Here is an 18,550-nt window from a genome sequence, read left to right as displayed (position 1 = left end):
TATATCATCCAAGAACAAAGTCAACTAAATAACAAGGATGTTCAATCTGCCACCAAGATACATTGTACAGTGTCAAAAAGAACTATAAATTACCGCCACCAGAGTGCTAAAGTAATGCTGCCATATGCTTTCCACATAATGCATTTACCGAAGAAATAACTTGTTACGGTATGCCAGCACCCATATTATGCAAAACAATAATAAAAAAAGTTATTACCGCCACACCATGATAAAAAAAAATCATCATATGTTGTCTAAATAACATTTCATTACCTGAATAGGAATGCTATACAGAATAGTATTAACTTACACTGCAAAATGATAGCCAAATAAATACTGCCATATGGTGCTCATAATAATACTGACATACAGTAACCAAATACCAGCTCTAGACTGTACATAATAATAATAATAATAATGGCATAAATAATGCTGCGCTACAATTAATATAAGGAAAGGATTCATTGTGGGCAAAAGCCTCGGGTGCTGGACCATTTGTTGTTGCCCTTTACCATGTGAGACTAAAGTAGTAGCATAACTCTGAGGACTACGTGGCGCCACTTGGTCGTCTATGACTCACGGTAAAATTGCAGAATTACTGTAACTCACACCTTATTGAATACTGAACCTAGAACCCAATCTGACCAGATGTCACTTGATGACGCTCTTACTGGCGGTGAGTTGCCATATAACCGGAGAGTAACTGGCACCTTTACTGACTCTCATCTACTGACCATAAAAGCTTTATAGCCCATTTCATGTGCAATTATGTTACCAGGTGTAAACGCTGCTGTTCTCCTGAATCCGGCAATGTTTTTCTTTTTCTCCTGCGCCTCTCCGTTCCTGAGATACGGCCCCTTCTATGTATATAAATCGGCTCTTGTTGATGTCCAAGTGGGCGTGGTCCTTTAAAACACACCCACAGTAGAGCTGAGGGCAACACCCACTTGTATAAACAAGACTAGATTTTCATGCAGGGAAGAGAGGGCCATATCTCAGGAACGGAGAGGCGCAGGAACAAAAGGAATACATCACCGGATTCAGGAGAACAGCGGCGTTTACACCAGGTACGACAAATGTATATTCATAGCAAGTGACTGGTCTCCTATAGGACCTTCCAGTAAATCTCACTGTTCGTCCTGCCCACTAATGTGTAGCATCAGAAAATATTTGACAATTTCTGTTTTTACTTGGTAATAATCACGGGCCTTACGTTATATACAGCGGCATTATTACAGACGTCGGGATTTCAGCATTTTGTTTTGCAGCCCAAACACTTTTCTCGGGAGAATGTCTGAGCAGCTTATGGGCCGTCATAAAAAAACATGGAGCGCATTCAGATTCACGGCCGCGTCTCGAAGGTATCGCTTTTTATGGAACACAATAAATTCTCTTTAATAGCCGTAATATCTCCCAGCAAAGGAAACTGCTTGCCTCGCTCTAACTGGATAATTGCAAGTAAAAAAAAGAGAAAAAAAAAATGACAACGAGGGCAAATAAATACAGCGATCAGCATAAGAAGAGGAACGGTTCAACAAAGCGCGAGTCGCGGGGAGCCGCCTGATATGTAAATATACCGCCAAACATTTCATTGTGAGTGCGCAGAGCCCGGAATACACGAGCCGCTGCTGACTACTCGTGAGAAAGCTGCAGGAAGACTTTTCTTAAGTTTTGATGGATCCAAATCACCAGCTGACAAAGTCGAAATCCCAATGTTACATGTCACCAGCAGGCCGTAAACCCTCCAGAAACCCCTGGACAGGCCATAAACGCCAGACGCAGTTTTTTTCTCCTCCATTAAAAAAAAAAAAAAAAAAAAAAAAAATGAGATGTTTTCAAGATTTTATATAAAACCTGAACAGACTATTAAGACTCTAAGGCTGTGTGCACACGCTGCGGATTCTGCTGCGGTGTACAGTACCATTACTGTAACCGCAGTGCAGACGGTGCGGAATTTTCCGCGCGGATTTGCTGCGGTTTCTAAACCGCAGAAAGAATTGACATGTCAATTCTTTCTGTGGATTCCGCAGCGGTTTACCACCTATTCCATTGTGGAGATGATAAACCGCAGGCTAATCCGCAGATAAACCGCAGGTCTTTTGACCTGTGGATTTATCTGCGGATTTTGCAAAATCCGAGCGGATCAATCCGCAGCAGAATCCGCAGCGTGTGCACACAGCCTAATCATCATCCCAAAGATCGGTGACAGGTTGTCTATCCAGAAAAAAAAAAAACTTTAAAAGTTTTTTTTGTGACTAAAGACTGGTTGAGCCCATCCTACAATGACTGAAAAATACTGTTGTACAGTCGCTGAATAATACCGCCATACAGAGACATAGAGACTAAGGCTATGTGCACACGCTGCGGATTCACCCGCGGATTTGTATCTGTGGATCCGCAGGTAAAATGACCTGCGGTTTTACCTGTGGATTGGACAGCGGTTTTCCACTGCGGTTTGACACCTGGACAATGGAATAGGTGGCAAACCGCAGCAGAATCCACAGAAAGAAGTGACGTGTCAATTCTTTTAGTGGATTCAAAACCGCAGCATGTGCACAGCAGAATGTAAATCCCATAGACTTACATTGTACTGTACATTGTCTGCAGAACTGCTGCGGATCCGCAGAGGCCAAATCCGCAGCGTGTGCACATAGCCTTAAGGCCCCTTTACATTTAGCGATGCACCAGTGATCCCAACAACAATGTGACCCGGTCAGGATCACTGGTGCATCGCTAAATGGTCGCTAGTGAGCTGCCACACAGGCAGATCTCACCAGCGATGTAGCGACACAGCGGTCGTTACTTACCTTTCAGACGCGGCGATCCTGACGTCCACCACCCGCGCCCACGCGTCGCTCGTCGGCGCCAGCAGGAAGCCCAGCAGGAAGCGCCTGACGAGAAATGGAGCTGCACGATATCGCGCAATCAGCGACAGACAGCGGGGGAGCCGGTCGGAGGTAAATATCACACATAGCGATATTGCTGCTGCTGCTCACAAAATCTGTGATGCTTTAGCGATATCGCTATGTGTAAAGGCCCCATAACTCTGCCATACTGTGACTGATTAATACCACCATAGATACTAATATTGTCGTAAAGGTACTGAATAAATAATACTACCATATAGTGAATAATACTACCATAGCATGACTGATTAATACCTCCATACAGATACTAATACCACCATAAAGTGACTGAATAAAACATATAGTGATTAATACTATCATACAATGACAGAATAATACCACCATACAGCAACTGAATACTACCATACTGTCTAATATTGCCATACAGTGACCAATACTACAATACTGTGACTGAATAATACTGCAATACTGTGACTATTACTACCATCCATTCAGTGACTGAATAATGCCGCCATATAGTGACTATTGCTTCCATCCAGTGACTGAATAATGCTGCCATATAGTGACTAAGGCCGGGATCACATTACTGTGTGTGATGCGAGAAACTCGCACGAGCCTCTCACATCAACACCTGGCGCTGCTGCCGGCACTCAGGACCGGAGCTGCGGCTGCATAGAAATACATGCATGGAAATGCATGCAGCAGCACGCTCCGGTCCGAGTGCCGCCGGGTGCTGATGCGAGAGACTCATGCGAGTTTCTCGCATCACACACGGTAGTGTGATCCCGGCCTAATAGTACCATCCAGTGACTGAATATTGCTGTCATGCAGTGACTAATACTACCATCTAGTGGCTTAATAATGCCACCATACTGACTAATATTACTATCCACAGGCTGAATAATATCACCGTATAGTGACAAATACTACCATTCTTTGACTGAATAATGCCGCCATACAGTGACTGAATACTGCTATCATACAGTGACTGAATAATATTGCTATACAAAGACATATGAATAATATTGCTATATGACAGATGAATACTACTATACATTGACTGAAAAACACTACCATACTGTGATTAATACTTCAATAGTGTGACTGAACAATACCAACATAGATCAGAATAACTACACTAAATACTAGTGCCACACAGTGACTGAATACTAATTCCATATAGTCAGTGAATACTACCACCATACAATGGAGGAATAATGCTCCAAACAGTGACTGAATGATAACGCTATATGGCCATGGAATAGAGACAGGATATAAGTGACTGAATGATGCCAACATACTGTGACTGAATACAAGAGCAGCACAATGACTGACCAATTATACTAAATACTACCATCCAGTGACTGAATAATACTGCCATACACTTACTAAGTTCTAATTTCAGTCACTAAACACTACAAGCATTTAGTGGTGAAATTACACCATCATACAGTAACTAAATATTATCACCATACCGTGGCTGACTTATGCTGCCATACAGTAATTGAATAATACTGCTATAAAATTGAATATTATAACCATATAGTGAATGAATAATGCCGCCATAATGTAGCTGAATGGTAGCACCAGATAGCGACGGAATAGAAGCAACAAGCTATGAGTGAATGAGACTGTCATTCAGTAGCTGAATAATACTGCCATACAATGTTTAAATATGAGAGCCAGACAGGGAATGAATAATATCTTGATGCAGTGACTGAATGGTAACATAGCAGCTGATGAGAACCAACATATCATGAGTGAATGATACTGCCACTGCAACGGTAGCACAAAACAACCACTGAATGGACCTGTCAAAGTGACTGAATAATAACACTGCAATACAGTGTCTAATAATACCGCAATACAGTAACTGATTAAAAATACTGCAACAGAGTGACTGAATAATAATACAGTAATATAGTGACTGAATAATACTGCTGCAATACAGTGAATAATAATATAACAATAAATTGACAGAATAAAAATACTGCAATATTGCGACTGAATAATGATACTGTATTACAATGACTAATAATATAACTAGTAATATAAACAATATAGTGTCTGAATAAAAAAAAAACGCAGTGCCCTGGCTGAATAATAATATCGCAATACAGTGACTAAGAATATAACAATATAATGACTTAATGATAATAGCACAATAAATTAACAGAATAAAAATACTGCAATAAAGTGACTGAATAATAATACCGTAATACAGTGACTAATAATATAACAATATAGTGACTAAATAAAAATACTGCAATACACTGACTGAATAATAATATTGTAATACAGTGACTAATAATATAAAAATATAAAGACAGTGACTGAATAATAATAACACCACAATAGAGTGGCTGAATAGTAATACTGAAATACAGTGACTGAATAATAATACCATTTATACTAACATTTTCAATAGTTACGATTAGTAAAGTTGGTAATGTCAACATCATGTTTTACCGCACTTGGATTTTTTTTGTAGATTACATGGTAAAATGAATGTTATCATTCAAAACTATAAGTCATCCTGCAAAAAACAAGCCGTCACATGACTATGCAAAAGAAAGAAAGAAAAAAAGTTATGGCTCTAGGGAGAAGCTTTGGAAAAAAGGAAAGCTCAAAAATGAAAAATTGCCAGGTCCAGGAAGGGGTAAAGAGCCTTGTCACATGACTTAGAATCAACTGATTTGGGGTTCTTACCCTTCATCAGTGCAAAGTAAGAGACTTCACGCGATGTCTTCAGGAAGGGGAGGGAAGGAGAGACCAAGGGGTAAAGGTTCTACTTAAGGATCCAAATTTGCAGCCTCTGTAAAGAGGTTGTCGACTACTTTATCATTGATGAATTATCCCTAGGATAGGTCATCAACGTCTGATCGGTCAAGGTTCGAAATCTGGCACTCCTGCCGATCAGCTGTTCTTATTGGCAGCGTGGGATGTCGCATGCCATAACTGTTCAATTGCAGAGCTATTCCGTTTTCTGATAGTGGCCGCAACAGGCTACTGCACATCGCCTCCAAATAGTATGATGGCCCCACAAATAACTCTCCACATAGTATGATGGCCCCACAAATTATCCTTTATATAGTATGATGGCCCCCAAATAACTCTCCACATAGTATGATGGCCCCCAAATAACCCTCCACATACTGTAGTATGATGGCCCCCCAAATAACCCTCCACATAGTATGATGGTCCACCAAATTGTTACGGTTCTGCAGCACAGGACTAGGGTAGGAGGGGGAACACTGACCCTGCACTACGACTAGGCTGATACCCTATGATGGAGTGGGCGACCCATTCCTTGTGAATAGACCCACCGACGATCCTAGGCTAATCTCAAGTGAAGACCTATAGATAGGGGGAAGGGGGTGCTTGAACGATATAAGGATTGGGTGCAAAAACGGGTCACCTCCTAACAGAAAACACAAAGAAGGCTGCAGAAACAAACTGAAAACAGAAACTAAGACTGGCAGAACCAGAGGTCCCAGCACTGCACTAATTAAACACACAGAAGGCAAAGTTCCAAGTCAGACTTCAAGTGGATTAACACTGTTGTCCAGCAAGGAATGGGAGACAGGTGCAGGCTAATAAAAGGTGATACAATCACCTGACCAAAGGCAAACCCAGCACCAGGGGAAAAAGACCAGCAGCCAGAACATTACAGGAAAATGGCGGATAGTCACAAACTGAGCAGATTCTAACACAAATAGCCCTCCAAATAGTATGATGGCCCCAAATAACCCTCCACATAGGATGATGGCACCCACGAATAGTCCTCTATATAGTATAATGGCCTCACAAATAGTCTTCCACAAAGTATGATGGCCCCCCAAAATAGTCCTCCACATAGTATGATGGCCCCCATAAATAGTCCTCCACATAGTATGATAGCCCCCACAAATAGCCCTCCACATAGTATGATAGCCCCCACAAATAGCCCTTCTCATGGTATGACAGCCCCCCTAAATAGCCCTTCTCATAGTATGAGTATGATGGCCCACACAAATAGCCTCCAAATAGTATCATGGCCTCACAAATAGCCCTCCACATAGTATGATTGGCCCACAAATAATTCTCCACAGAGCATGCTGGTATCCATAAATAGATCTCTGCATAGTATGATGACTATAAATAATCCTTCACATAGTAGGATTTCTCCATAAATAGCCCTCTACATAGTATGATGGCCCCATAAATAGTTCTCCACATAGTATGGTGGCCCCCATAAATAGCCCTCCACATAGTATAATTACCCCATATATAACCCTACACATAGTATGGTGGTCCCATAAATAGTCCTCCACATAGTTTTAAGGTCCCATAAATAGCCTTCCACATAGTGTGATGGCCCCATAAATAGCCTTTCACATAGAAAAATGTCCTCATAAATAACTCTCCGCATAGTATGATGACTCCATAAATAGCCCCCCACATAGTATGATGATAACATCCACAAATATTCCTCCACATAGTATGATGACCCTATAAATAGCCCTCCACATAGTATAATGGCACTCACAAATAGTCTTCCATATAGTATGATGACCTCACAAATAGCTTTCTACATAGTGTGATGACCACATAAATAGTCCTCCACATAGTATGATGACCCCATAAATAGCCCTCCACATAGTATGATGACCCCATAAATAGCCCTCCACATAGTATGATGGCCCCATAAATAGTCTTGCATTTACGACCCAAAGAGTGGTCGTAAATGGCTGCACATCCAGTTGGAAGAATGTCTCAAGTGGGGTACCACAGGGCTCTGTTCTGGGCCCTGTATTGTTCAACATCTTTATCAACGATTTAGATGAAGGAATTGAGGGTAAACTGATTAAATTTGCTGATGACACAAAGCTAGGAGGGATAGCTAATACTAGAGAAGAGAGAGAGAGGATTCAAAAAGATTTAAATAAACTGGAGAAGTGGGCAGCAACTAACAGAATGGTTTTTAACAGGGAGAAATGCAAAGTACTACATCTGGGCAATAAAAATGAAAAAAGCATATACAGAATGGGAGGAATAGGGCTAAGTGACAGCACATGTGAAAAAGACTTGGGTATACTAATAGATCACAGACTGAATATGAGTCAACAGTGTGATGCAGCAGCAAAAAAGGCAAATGCAATTCTAGGATGTATTAACAGAAGCATACAGTCTAGATCACGTGAAGTCATTATTTCCCTCTACTCCTCTTTGGTCAGACCTCATCTGGAATATTGTGTCCAGTTTTGGGCACCACATTTTAAAAAAGACATCAACAAACTGGAGCAAGTTCAGAAAAGAGCGACCAGAATGGTGACCGGTCTGCAAACCCTGTCTTATGAGGAAAGGTTGCAGGATTTGGGAATGTTTAGTTTGCAAAAGAGAAGACTGAGAGGAGACTTAATAGCTGTCTACAAATATCTAAAGGGCTGTCACATTGTAGAAGGATCAACTTTATTCTCATTTGCACAAGGAAAGACTAGAAGCAATGGGATGAAACTGAATGGGAGGAGACACAGATTAGATATTAGAAAAAACTTTTTGACAGTTAGAGTGATCAATGAGTGGAACAGGCTGCCACGAGAAGTGGTGAGTTCTCCTTCAATGGAAGTCTTCAAACAGAGGCTGGACAGACATCTGACTGGGATGATTTAGCGAATCCTGCTTTGAGCAGGGGGTTGGACCAGATGGCCCAGGAGGTCCCTTCCAACTCTACGATTCTATGATTCTATGATTCTAAGTTCAAATCCCACCAAAAACAACATCTGCAAGAAGTTTCTATGTTCGCCCTATGTTTGTGTCAGTTTCCTCCAGGTTGTCCGGTTTCCTCCCACTCTTCAAAGACTTACTGACTTCATTGGGAGCCTCATTGGGGCCAGTGATTACTATGTATGTAAAGCACTATGGAATTAATGTTGCAATATAAGTGAGTAAAATAAATAAATATATAGCATGATGGCCTCAAAAATAATCCCCCACTTACTGTAGCCGAAATAGCCCTCCACATAGCATGATGGCCCCTTAAATAGCCCTCCACATAGCATGATGGCCCCATAAATAGCCCTCCACATAGCATGATGGCCCCACAAATAATCCTCCACATAGCATGACAGCCCCATAAAGGGCCCTCCACATACAGTAGCATGATGACCACATAAATAGCCCTCCACATAGCATGATGGCCCCATAAATAGTCCTTCACATAGCATGATGGCCCCACAAATAATCCTCCACATAGCATGACAGCCCCAAAAATGGCCCTCCACATAGCATGATGACCCCATAAATAGCCCTCCACATAGCATGATGTCCCCACAAATAATCCTCCACAAAGCATCACAGCCCCATAAATGGCCCACCACATAGCATGATGGCCCCTTAAATAGCCCTCCACATAGCATGATGGCCCCTTAAATAGCCCTCCACATAGCATGATGGCCCCATAAATAATCCTCCACATAGCATGATGGCCCCATAAATAATCCTCCACATAACATGACAGCCCCATAAATGGCCCTCCACATAGCATGATGACCCCATAAATAGCCCTCCACATAGCATGATGGCCCTTTAAATAGCCCTCCACATAGAATGATGGTCCCATAAATAGTCCTCCACATAGCAGGATGGCCCCACAAATAATCCTCCACATAACATGACAGCCCCATAAATGGCCCTCCACATAGTATGATTGTCCCATAAATAGTTCTCCACATAGCATGATGTCTCCACAAATAATCCTCCACAGAGCATGACAGCCCCATAAATGGCCCTCCACATAGCATGATGACCCCATAAATAGCCCTCCACATAGCATGATGGCCCCTTAAATAGCCCTCCACATAGCATGATGGCCCCATAAATAATCCTCCACATAGCATGATGGCCCCATAAATAATCCTCCACATAACATGACAGCCCCATAAATGGCCCTCCACATAGCATGATGACCCCATAAATAGCCCTCCACATAGCATGATGGCACCACAAATAATCCTCTACATAACATGACAGCCCCATAAATGGCCCTCCACATAGCATGATGACCCCATAAATAGCCCTCCACATAACATGACAGCCCCATAAATGGCCCTCCACATAGCATGATGACCCCATAAATAGCCCTCCACATAGCATGATGGCCCCATAAATAGTCCTCCACATAGCATGATGGCCCCACAAATAATCCTCCACATCGCATGACAGCCCCAAAAATGGCCCTCCACATAGCATGATGACCCCATAAATAGCCCTCCACATAGCATGATGGCCCCATAAATAGTCCTCCACATAGCATGATGGCCCCATAAATAGTCCTCCACATAGCATGATGGCCCCATAAATAACCCTCCACATAGCATGATGGCCCCATAAATAGTCCTCCACATAGCATGATGGCCCCACAAATAATCCTCCACATAGCATGACAGCCCCAAAAATGGCCCTCCACATAGCATGATGACTCCAGAAATAGCCCTCCACATAGCATGATGTCCCCACAAATAATCCTCCACAAAGCATCACAGCCCCATAAATGGCCCACCACATAGCATGATGACCCCATAAATAGCCCTCCACATAGCATGATGGCCCCTTAAATAGCCCTCCACATAGCATGATGGCCCCATAAATAATCCTCCACATAGCATGATGGCCCCATAAATAATCCTCCACATAACATGATGGCCCCATAAATGGCCCTCCACATAGCATGATGACCCCATAAATAGCCCTCCACATAGCATGATGGCCCTTTAAATAGCCCTCCACATAGCATGATGGCCCCATAAATAGTCCTCCACATAGCAGGATGGCCCCACAAATAATCCTCCACATAACATGACAGCCCTATAAATGGCCCTCCACATAGAATGATGGCCCCATAAATAGTCCTCCACATAGCATGATGTCTCCACAAATAATCCTCCACAAAGCATGACAGCCCCAAAAATGGCCCTCCACATAGCATGATGACCCCATAAATAGCCCTCCACATAGCATGATGGCCCCTTAAATAGCCCTCCACATAGCATGATGGCCCATAAATAATCCTCCACATAGCATGATGGCCCTATAAATAATTCTCCACATAACATAACAGCCCCATAAATGGCCCTCCACATAGCATGATGACCCCATAAATAGCCCTCCACATAGCATGATGGCCCCTTAAATAGCCCTCCACATAGCATGATGGCCCCATAAATAGCCCTCCACATAGCATGATGACCCCACAAATAATCCTCCACATAGCATGACAGCCCCATAAAGGGCCCTCCACATAGCATGATGACCACATAAATAGCCCTCCAAATAGCATGATGGCCCCATAAATAGTCCTTCACATAGCATGATGGCCCCACAAATAATCCTCCACATAGCATGACAGCCCCAAAAATGGCCCTCCACATAGCATGATGACCCCATAAATAGCCCTCCACATAGCATGATGTCCCCACAAATAATCCTCCACAAAGCATCACAGCCCCATAAATGGCCCACCACATAGCATGATGGCCCCTTAAATAGCCCTCCACATAGCATGATGGCCCCTTAAATAGCCCTCCACATAGCATGATGGCCCCATAAATAATCCTCCACATAGCATGATGGCCCCATAAATAATCCTCCACATAACATGACAGCCCCATAAATGGCCCTCCACATAGCATGATGACCCCATAAATAGCCCTCCACATAGCATGATGGCCCTTTAAATAGCCCTCCACATAGAATGATGGCCCCATAAATAGTCCTCCACATAGCAGGATGGCCCCACAAATAATCCTCCACATAACATGACAGCCCCATAAATGGCCCTCCACATAGTATGATTGTCCCATAAATAGTTCTCCACATAGCATGATGTCTCCACAAATAATCCTCCACAGAGCATGACAGCCCCATAAATGGCCCTCCACATAGCATGATGGCCCCATAAATAGCCCTCCACATAGCATGATGGCCCCTTAAATAGCCCTCCACATAGCATGATGGCCCCATAAATAATCCTCCACATAGCATGATGGCCCCATAAATAATCCTCCACATAACATGACAGCCCCATAAATGGCCCTCCACATAGCATGATGACCCCATAAATAGCCCTCCACATAGCATGATGGCACCACAAATAATCCTCTACATAACATGACAGCCCCATAAATGGCCCTCCACATAGCATGATGACCCCATAAATAGCCCTCCACATAACATGACAGCCCCATAAATGGCCCTCCACATAGCATGATGACCCCATAAATAGCCCTCCACATAGCATGATGGCCCCATAAATAGTCCTCCACATAGCATGATGGCCCCACAAATAATCCTCCACATCGCATGACAGCCCCAAAAATGGCCCTCCACATAGCATGATGACCCCATAAATAGCCCTCCACATAGCATGATGGCCCCATAAATAGTCCTCCACATAGCATGATGGCCCCATAAATAGTCCTCCACATAGCATGATGGCCCCATAAATAACCCTCCACATAGCATGATGGCCCCATAAATAGTCCTCCACATAGCATGATGGCCCCACAAATAATCCTCCACATAGCATGACAGCCCCAAAAATGGCCCTCCACATAGCATGATGACTCCAGAAATAGCCCTCCACATAGCATGATGTCCCCACAAATAATCCTCCACAAAGCATCACAGCCCCATAAATGGCCCACCACATAGCATGATGACCCCATAAATAGCCCTCCACATAGCATGATGGCCCCTTAAATAGCCCTCCACATAGCATGATGGCCCCATAAATAATCCTCCACATAGCATGATGGCCCCATAAATAATCCTCCACATAACATGATGGCCCCATAAATGGCCCTCCACATAGCATGATGACCCCATAAATAGCCCTCCACATAGCATGATGGCCCTTTAAATAGCCCTCCACATAGCATGATGGCCCCATAAATAGTCCTCCACATAGCAGGATGGCCCCACAAATAATCCTCCACATAACATGACAGCCCCAAAAATGGCCCTCCACATAGCATGATGACCCCATAAATAGCCCTCCACATAGCATGATGGCCCCTTAAATAGCCCTCCACATAGCATGATGGCCCATAAATAATCCTCCACATAGCATGATGGCCCCATAAATAATTCTCCACATAACATAACAGCCCCATAAATGGCCCTCCACATAGCATGATGACCCCATAAATAGCCCTCCACATAGCATGATGGCCCCATAAATAATCCTCCACATAGCATGATGGCCCCATAAATAATCCTCCACATAGCATGATGGCCCCATAAATAATCCCCTACATAACATGACAGCCCCATAAATGGCCCTCCACATAGCATGATGGCCCCATAAATAGCCCTCCACATAGCAGGATGGCCCCTTAAATAGCCCTCCACATGGTATGATGGCCCCACAAATAGTCCTCCACATAGTAAGATTGCCCCATAAAGTACTCATTGATTAAAGATAAAATACTCGCCTCTCCTCATGCCCCCGCTGCTCTGGTCTCTGCAGTGTGTGGTCTGCACTGCCCGGCACAGCAGTCGCGATGTAATGACGTCAACGCACCAGCGAGAATGGAGGAGGGAGCAGCAGCTGACCGGTCGCTCTGCCATCATTGCTGTCAGCTGTATCTGCATCCAGGATGTGGATACAGTTGAAAGCCTGGTGGGAGGGGGCAGCACCGAGCTACGCGGTCTGCCGCTATTAGCAGTAAGTCACTGATCTACACTGACCTACTGGTCCGTCGCTGCTATACATAGTGCTTCCGAGTTTTCCCCTCTAGTCTCCTTGCTTCCACCTTTCAGGTGACCACATGCCCATACAGGCCGGCTTCTGGTACATCCTGTCTTGGTCCAGTTGCATGCAGTTGTAATCCAGTCCTTAGAGTCATGGGTCCCGTCTTGTGTGGGCTGGTGATCCAGTTGCTGCTTCTTCCTCTGATTGCACCTCTGCAGCTCTGGTTCCTCCTCTCTTGGGGCCTGGATTTTAGATTGATTCTTCACTTACCAGCATTGTATCACCGGCCATATCTGCACCTCTTGGTCTCTTCCTCTGCCTCCTCGTGGGCAGGACATTTTTCCTTCTGTTTGTACCATTCTTCTGTGCTCACCTCCCACGTTGGGATGGATTTTTTCAATACTGTGCTCTCTGTTACTGTCTGCCATTTGAGTGGGCTGTGCTCCCGTTCACACTACTTTGTGCAGTATCCTTCCATGATGGGAGCATTTTTTTTTGTCTATTGCCATCTGTTTCCTCACTTTGTCAGGCGCCTTTTCTGCCATGTGACTTTTTTCTCCATACTTTGCAGGACTCCTCCAGTCTGCAGACTATGACGATTTTTAGTGTAAGGGTCACAAAGGGTCGGTGTTTTAGTGCACCCCTAAACACCAGTGATACATGTCCCTTCGCGTGTGTGATGGTTGGTGACCTCCGCCTGTAATAGCTCCCTCTTGGGCAGCACTTTGCTGGATGACACAGGATTCTCGGAACCCCAGTACTGAAGAGGAAGGAGTTGGTCCAACTTGTAACATATAAGGTAGCGAGTGCAAGACCTGATTAATACATTTTTCATGATGAACAGAGACACATAGTTGTCGGTTTGTTATGATTGAGTCACCGACGAGGAAAAAAACAAAACACAAGCTCAGCCCAGAAAATCAGAGAGGTTGGAAACTAGCAGATTGCAGACCCCTGATCCTATCACACAACTAGCAGTAGCCGTGGAGTGTTCCTACGGTGATCCTAGACACCTCGTCACAGCCGGAGATCTACACAAGCCTAAAGAGAGAAAAGAGAAAAACTGACTGCCCCAGAGCAGACCCCAAGGCAATAGGCAGCCCCCAACATATAATGATGGTGAAGCAAGATGAAAACACTAACACAGATAGAAAGATAGGTTGAGCAAACGATGGGGCCCAAGCTAACTAAAAAGGACAGGACAGAAAAGCTGCTGTCTGCAATCCGAGAAAACCCTGCCAAAAAATACTACCAACACAACTGATAAGCAAAAAAGGACCCTGAAGTCACTAGACTTCAAACCCTATATCAGAAGTCAGAATATTCTGGAAGCAGAGCAAAAGAGAACACTGATCAAGGAAAAAGAACCCAGCACACCCCCGGCCGGGGATGGCTGAACTCAAAAAACAAGGTAAACAAAACCAAAACTAATAAGTTCAATAGCAGAGCAAAAACTTATCTTTGGGAAGCAGGAATCAGACTGGTCTCCAAGAATCCAGCAGAGAAATCACCAGCGACTCAGAAGGGCGTCGGCTGCCTTATATCCAGTTTTGATCCCGTTACCCAGTCACGATCCACCTGATCAGGTGTTTGGTTTCTTTCATCCAAATCATCCTCACTACCTTCCTTCACCAGAAAAGGGAGATCCTCGGACACAAAAGATGAATGAACAGATGAGCTCACAACACGGTTACACGTGACACTACATTTATTACATGGTGTCTGACACTTAAATGGCCTGGCTGACTTTGTCACTCCATCTCGTAAGTTATCCTTGCTCTCTTTAGCACTGGTCCCATGCCCCGGTCTTGCCAAGTCCAGCATTCTTTCACTAATGCTTCCCAGTCTGGCCTACACGTTGCCTCAGCCCCCTTCTTCCCCCTTACTGTGTCAGGGTCTCACATACTAACCGTTGTACCTCCTTGCTCTGTACCGGCTGTATCTCAGTCTCTTTCCTCTCTGCTCCAATTTCTTGGGGACCATAGATGTGGCCGAGTCTGGAATCCAAATTGTGGTCACTATGCTTGCTACCACTGATCCTTCTTCCTCATCTAATCTCACTTTGCCTGTCTTACATTTCACTCACTTTCTGACTGACAGCGCACTTACAAGTAGTGTTGCGATACTTTCCGATATTGAGAAATATCGGATCGGATTGGATCGGACTGATACCCAAAAAGTATCGGGTATTGCCGATTCCAATACCGGAAACCCCATTCAAGTCAATGGGACAGAAATATCAGAATTAAAAAAAACCCTTTCTTTACTTGCACATCCAGTTCAGGAGGGGGGAAGAGTGTGGGCGGTGCGTGGGCGGACACTGTGCGTGTCTGTGTGTGCGGGCGGGGTCTGTACGGGCCTCTCGGGGGTCTGTGCGGGCCTGCCGGGGGTCTGTGTGGGCCTGCCAGGGGTCTGTGCGGGCCTTCCGGGGGTCTGTGCGGGCCTGCCGGGGGTCTGTATGGGCCTGCCGGGGGTCTGTGTGGGCTGCCGGGGGTCTGTGGGGGCCTGTCGGGGGTTGTGTGTGTGTGCAGGCATCGTCCGATGGGACTACAAGTCCCATCGGGCTATGCCTGCTACAATGGTTTTGGAAAACCCTATTCCCTAATGGCTGTGGTTTGTTTAAAAAAACAACTTTGTCCTTTACTCACCCTCTTCTGGTCCAGCTCTGAGTCTCTGCTGATGCCGATTAGTGAGCTCAGCGCCTCTGAGCTTGTGCCGTGAATTCAGGTATAAACATTGAGCTTACTAATTTGCTGAAATGGCACCAGCACTACAGAAAATAGCAGATACCAGAAACAATGTCAGACCCATGAAGAGTGAGAACAGTACAGTTTTTTTAAACAAACTGCATCCGGGGGACAGGGGTTTTCTGAAACCAAAACAGCAAAGTCTTCAGGGGGTGCCGTCAATCTCCATTTCACAGTGGTCACACACATGCTAACTAAGCTGGAAGACAAAGTAATGGCACCAGCTGGAAACCCAGTCTGCACTATCGAGAAGTATTAGGGGTGTTAGAATCTGTTTTGTTTGTGACTATCCGCCATTTTCTGGTTGTTGGTCTTTTTCCTCTGGTGCTGGGTTTGTCTTGGCTCAGGTGATTGTATCACCCTTTATTAACCTGTCTACCAGTCTTTTCTGGCAACAGTGTTAATCTGCTTTGAGTTCTGCTTGGTGCAGTTCTGGGACCTCTGGTTCTGCTAGTCTTAGTTTCTGTTTTCAGTTTGTTTCTTCAGCCTTCTCTTTGTTTTCTATTAGGAGGTGACCCGTTTTTGTACCCAGTGCTTAGACCTTTCAGGGACCCCCTTCCCCCTATCTATAGGTCTTCGCTTGAGATTAGCCTAGGATCGTCGGTTGGTCTATTCGCAAGGAATGGGTCGCCCACTCCATCATAGGGTATCAGCCTAGTCGCAGTGCAGGGTCAGTTTTCCCTAGTCCTGTGCTGCAGATCCGTACCAAGGGGTTCAATAGGTGAGTATGATTTTTTTTTCCTAAATTTTAAATTTTTAACCATGCAGAGCCAAGTTTTAGAAAAAAAAAGAGATAGACATTCACTTTAACTAATAATTTAAGTGCAACATTACTGCCGGGTGGGGTGTTTTTTTCTCCTGTAGTCTAAGTTTATGGGCCCTTAATCAATGCAGGTAGTGTAAATAGGAGTTGGAGAAGTAGCATTCATGCCCAGGTCCTGGTGTTGGAGGACCACCCACAGCTCCTTGTGCTCAGTTATGAGATCCCAGTATTTTAATAATGGTACATGCCTGGTGGGGTCCTTGTTACAGATTTTTCTTGGGACACAGTTCACTTAGTGACTGCACCACGACTAGAGAAAATAATGTTTGGTAAAATGATCATAACATTTAAAAATCAACTTTTATCGCTTGAGCTATCGATAACTAATGACATATGTATATCTACCACAGGTGTAATGCCCACGGGTTAACAGCGGACGAAATTGCAGAGTTCAAAAGGAGAAAAGCGGAAAAGTCGCTTTCTAAACAGGAGTAGAGATGAGGTAGAAGCAAAACTCTCGTGTTGTCTGGTCGTTCTGTGTGCATGATATATATTATTTTTATGTATCTCAGACAGGAACCAGCAAGAAAAAACTAACCATTGTCATTTCCAACATTTTGGCTGGGAAGGAGATAATTTTTGGACTGGGATCCAGAGTAAAATGTCAGCTAGAATATGATTGGTTGTTAACATGTTGCAAATCTATTTACAAAGTTTCCAACTGTGTTGACAAAATGTGTGCTATAACCCCACCTCATATCGCTCCGCTAAATCTGAGATGTTCGGCTATTCTTCCTCTATTATGCCACATCATGACGTCAAGAATTGACCTTCCCAGTTGGATTCTAAGAAGCAGCCACCAGGATTGAAATGGTTCACCAAAGTTTCCCAGAGAACAAAAGGATCAGACTTTGGAATTTCAGCCTGTTGGACCCTTCAATCCCTCTGACATTATCTCTCGGGGGAAGATTGAGAGGCCCCCAAAAACATCAGACTGTTGACTGTTTTCACTGAGATCGGTGGTTTTGAACGACTTAAGTCCAAAAGACCCACCAACTCCCCAATAAATGACCAGGATCGGTTCGGCTGAGGGGAATAAAATACTGGTAAACGCTTCTGATAACTGCTTTGTAAGAAAAATGGATTGAGCATGTTGAAATGAAACATGTCCGAACTGTTTTTCCCTTGACATCATCAGGCGAGAGTCAGCACACCCTATAACACATAAGATAGCTGGCTACTCTTACTGAATTCAGAGGGTTTGGCTGACCTTTATGTGTATGGGGACCTTTATACTCTGATCCTCACTCTCGTCTGTGCTAGACCACTATTTCAAGGTACACCAGTCTAACAGATTATGGTGGTGAAGGAAGTGGCCGATGCTACTTTGCCTTGACATTTATGACCATACTGACCAAGCCGTGCAAGAAGAGAAACGTAT

General features: G+C 44.2%; 1 protein-coding gene across 1 annotated transcript in view; it reads left to right on the top strand.

Annotated features, from left to right (window-relative positions):
* The window catches only part of LOC141051490 (retinal guanylyl cyclase 2-like), a 100,392-nt gene extending 82,788 nt beyond the window's left edge, over window positions 1-17,604 (top strand). The window contains exon 18 of the mRNA XM_073548412.1: window positions 17,520-17,604. Coding sequence (XP_073404513.1) covers window positions 17,520-17,604 — 85 coding nt within the window. The remainder of the gene's footprint in view (window positions 1-17,519) is intronic.
* The last annotated feature ends 946 nt before the right edge of the window (window positions 17,605-18,550 follow it).

The sequence above is a fragment of the Dendrobates tinctorius genome, unplaced genomic scaffold, assembly GCF_039654945.1.
Source record: "Dendrobates tinctorius isolate UK_male_01 unplaced genomic scaffold, ASM3965494v1 ptg000157l, whole genome shotgun sequence".
Lineage (NCBI taxonomy): Eukaryota > Metazoa > Chordata > Amphibia > Anura > Dendrobatidae > Dendrobates > Dendrobates tinctorius.
The sequence above is the reverse complement of the archived record's forward strand: the minus strand, read 5'-3'. Positions and strand labels throughout refer to the sequence as shown.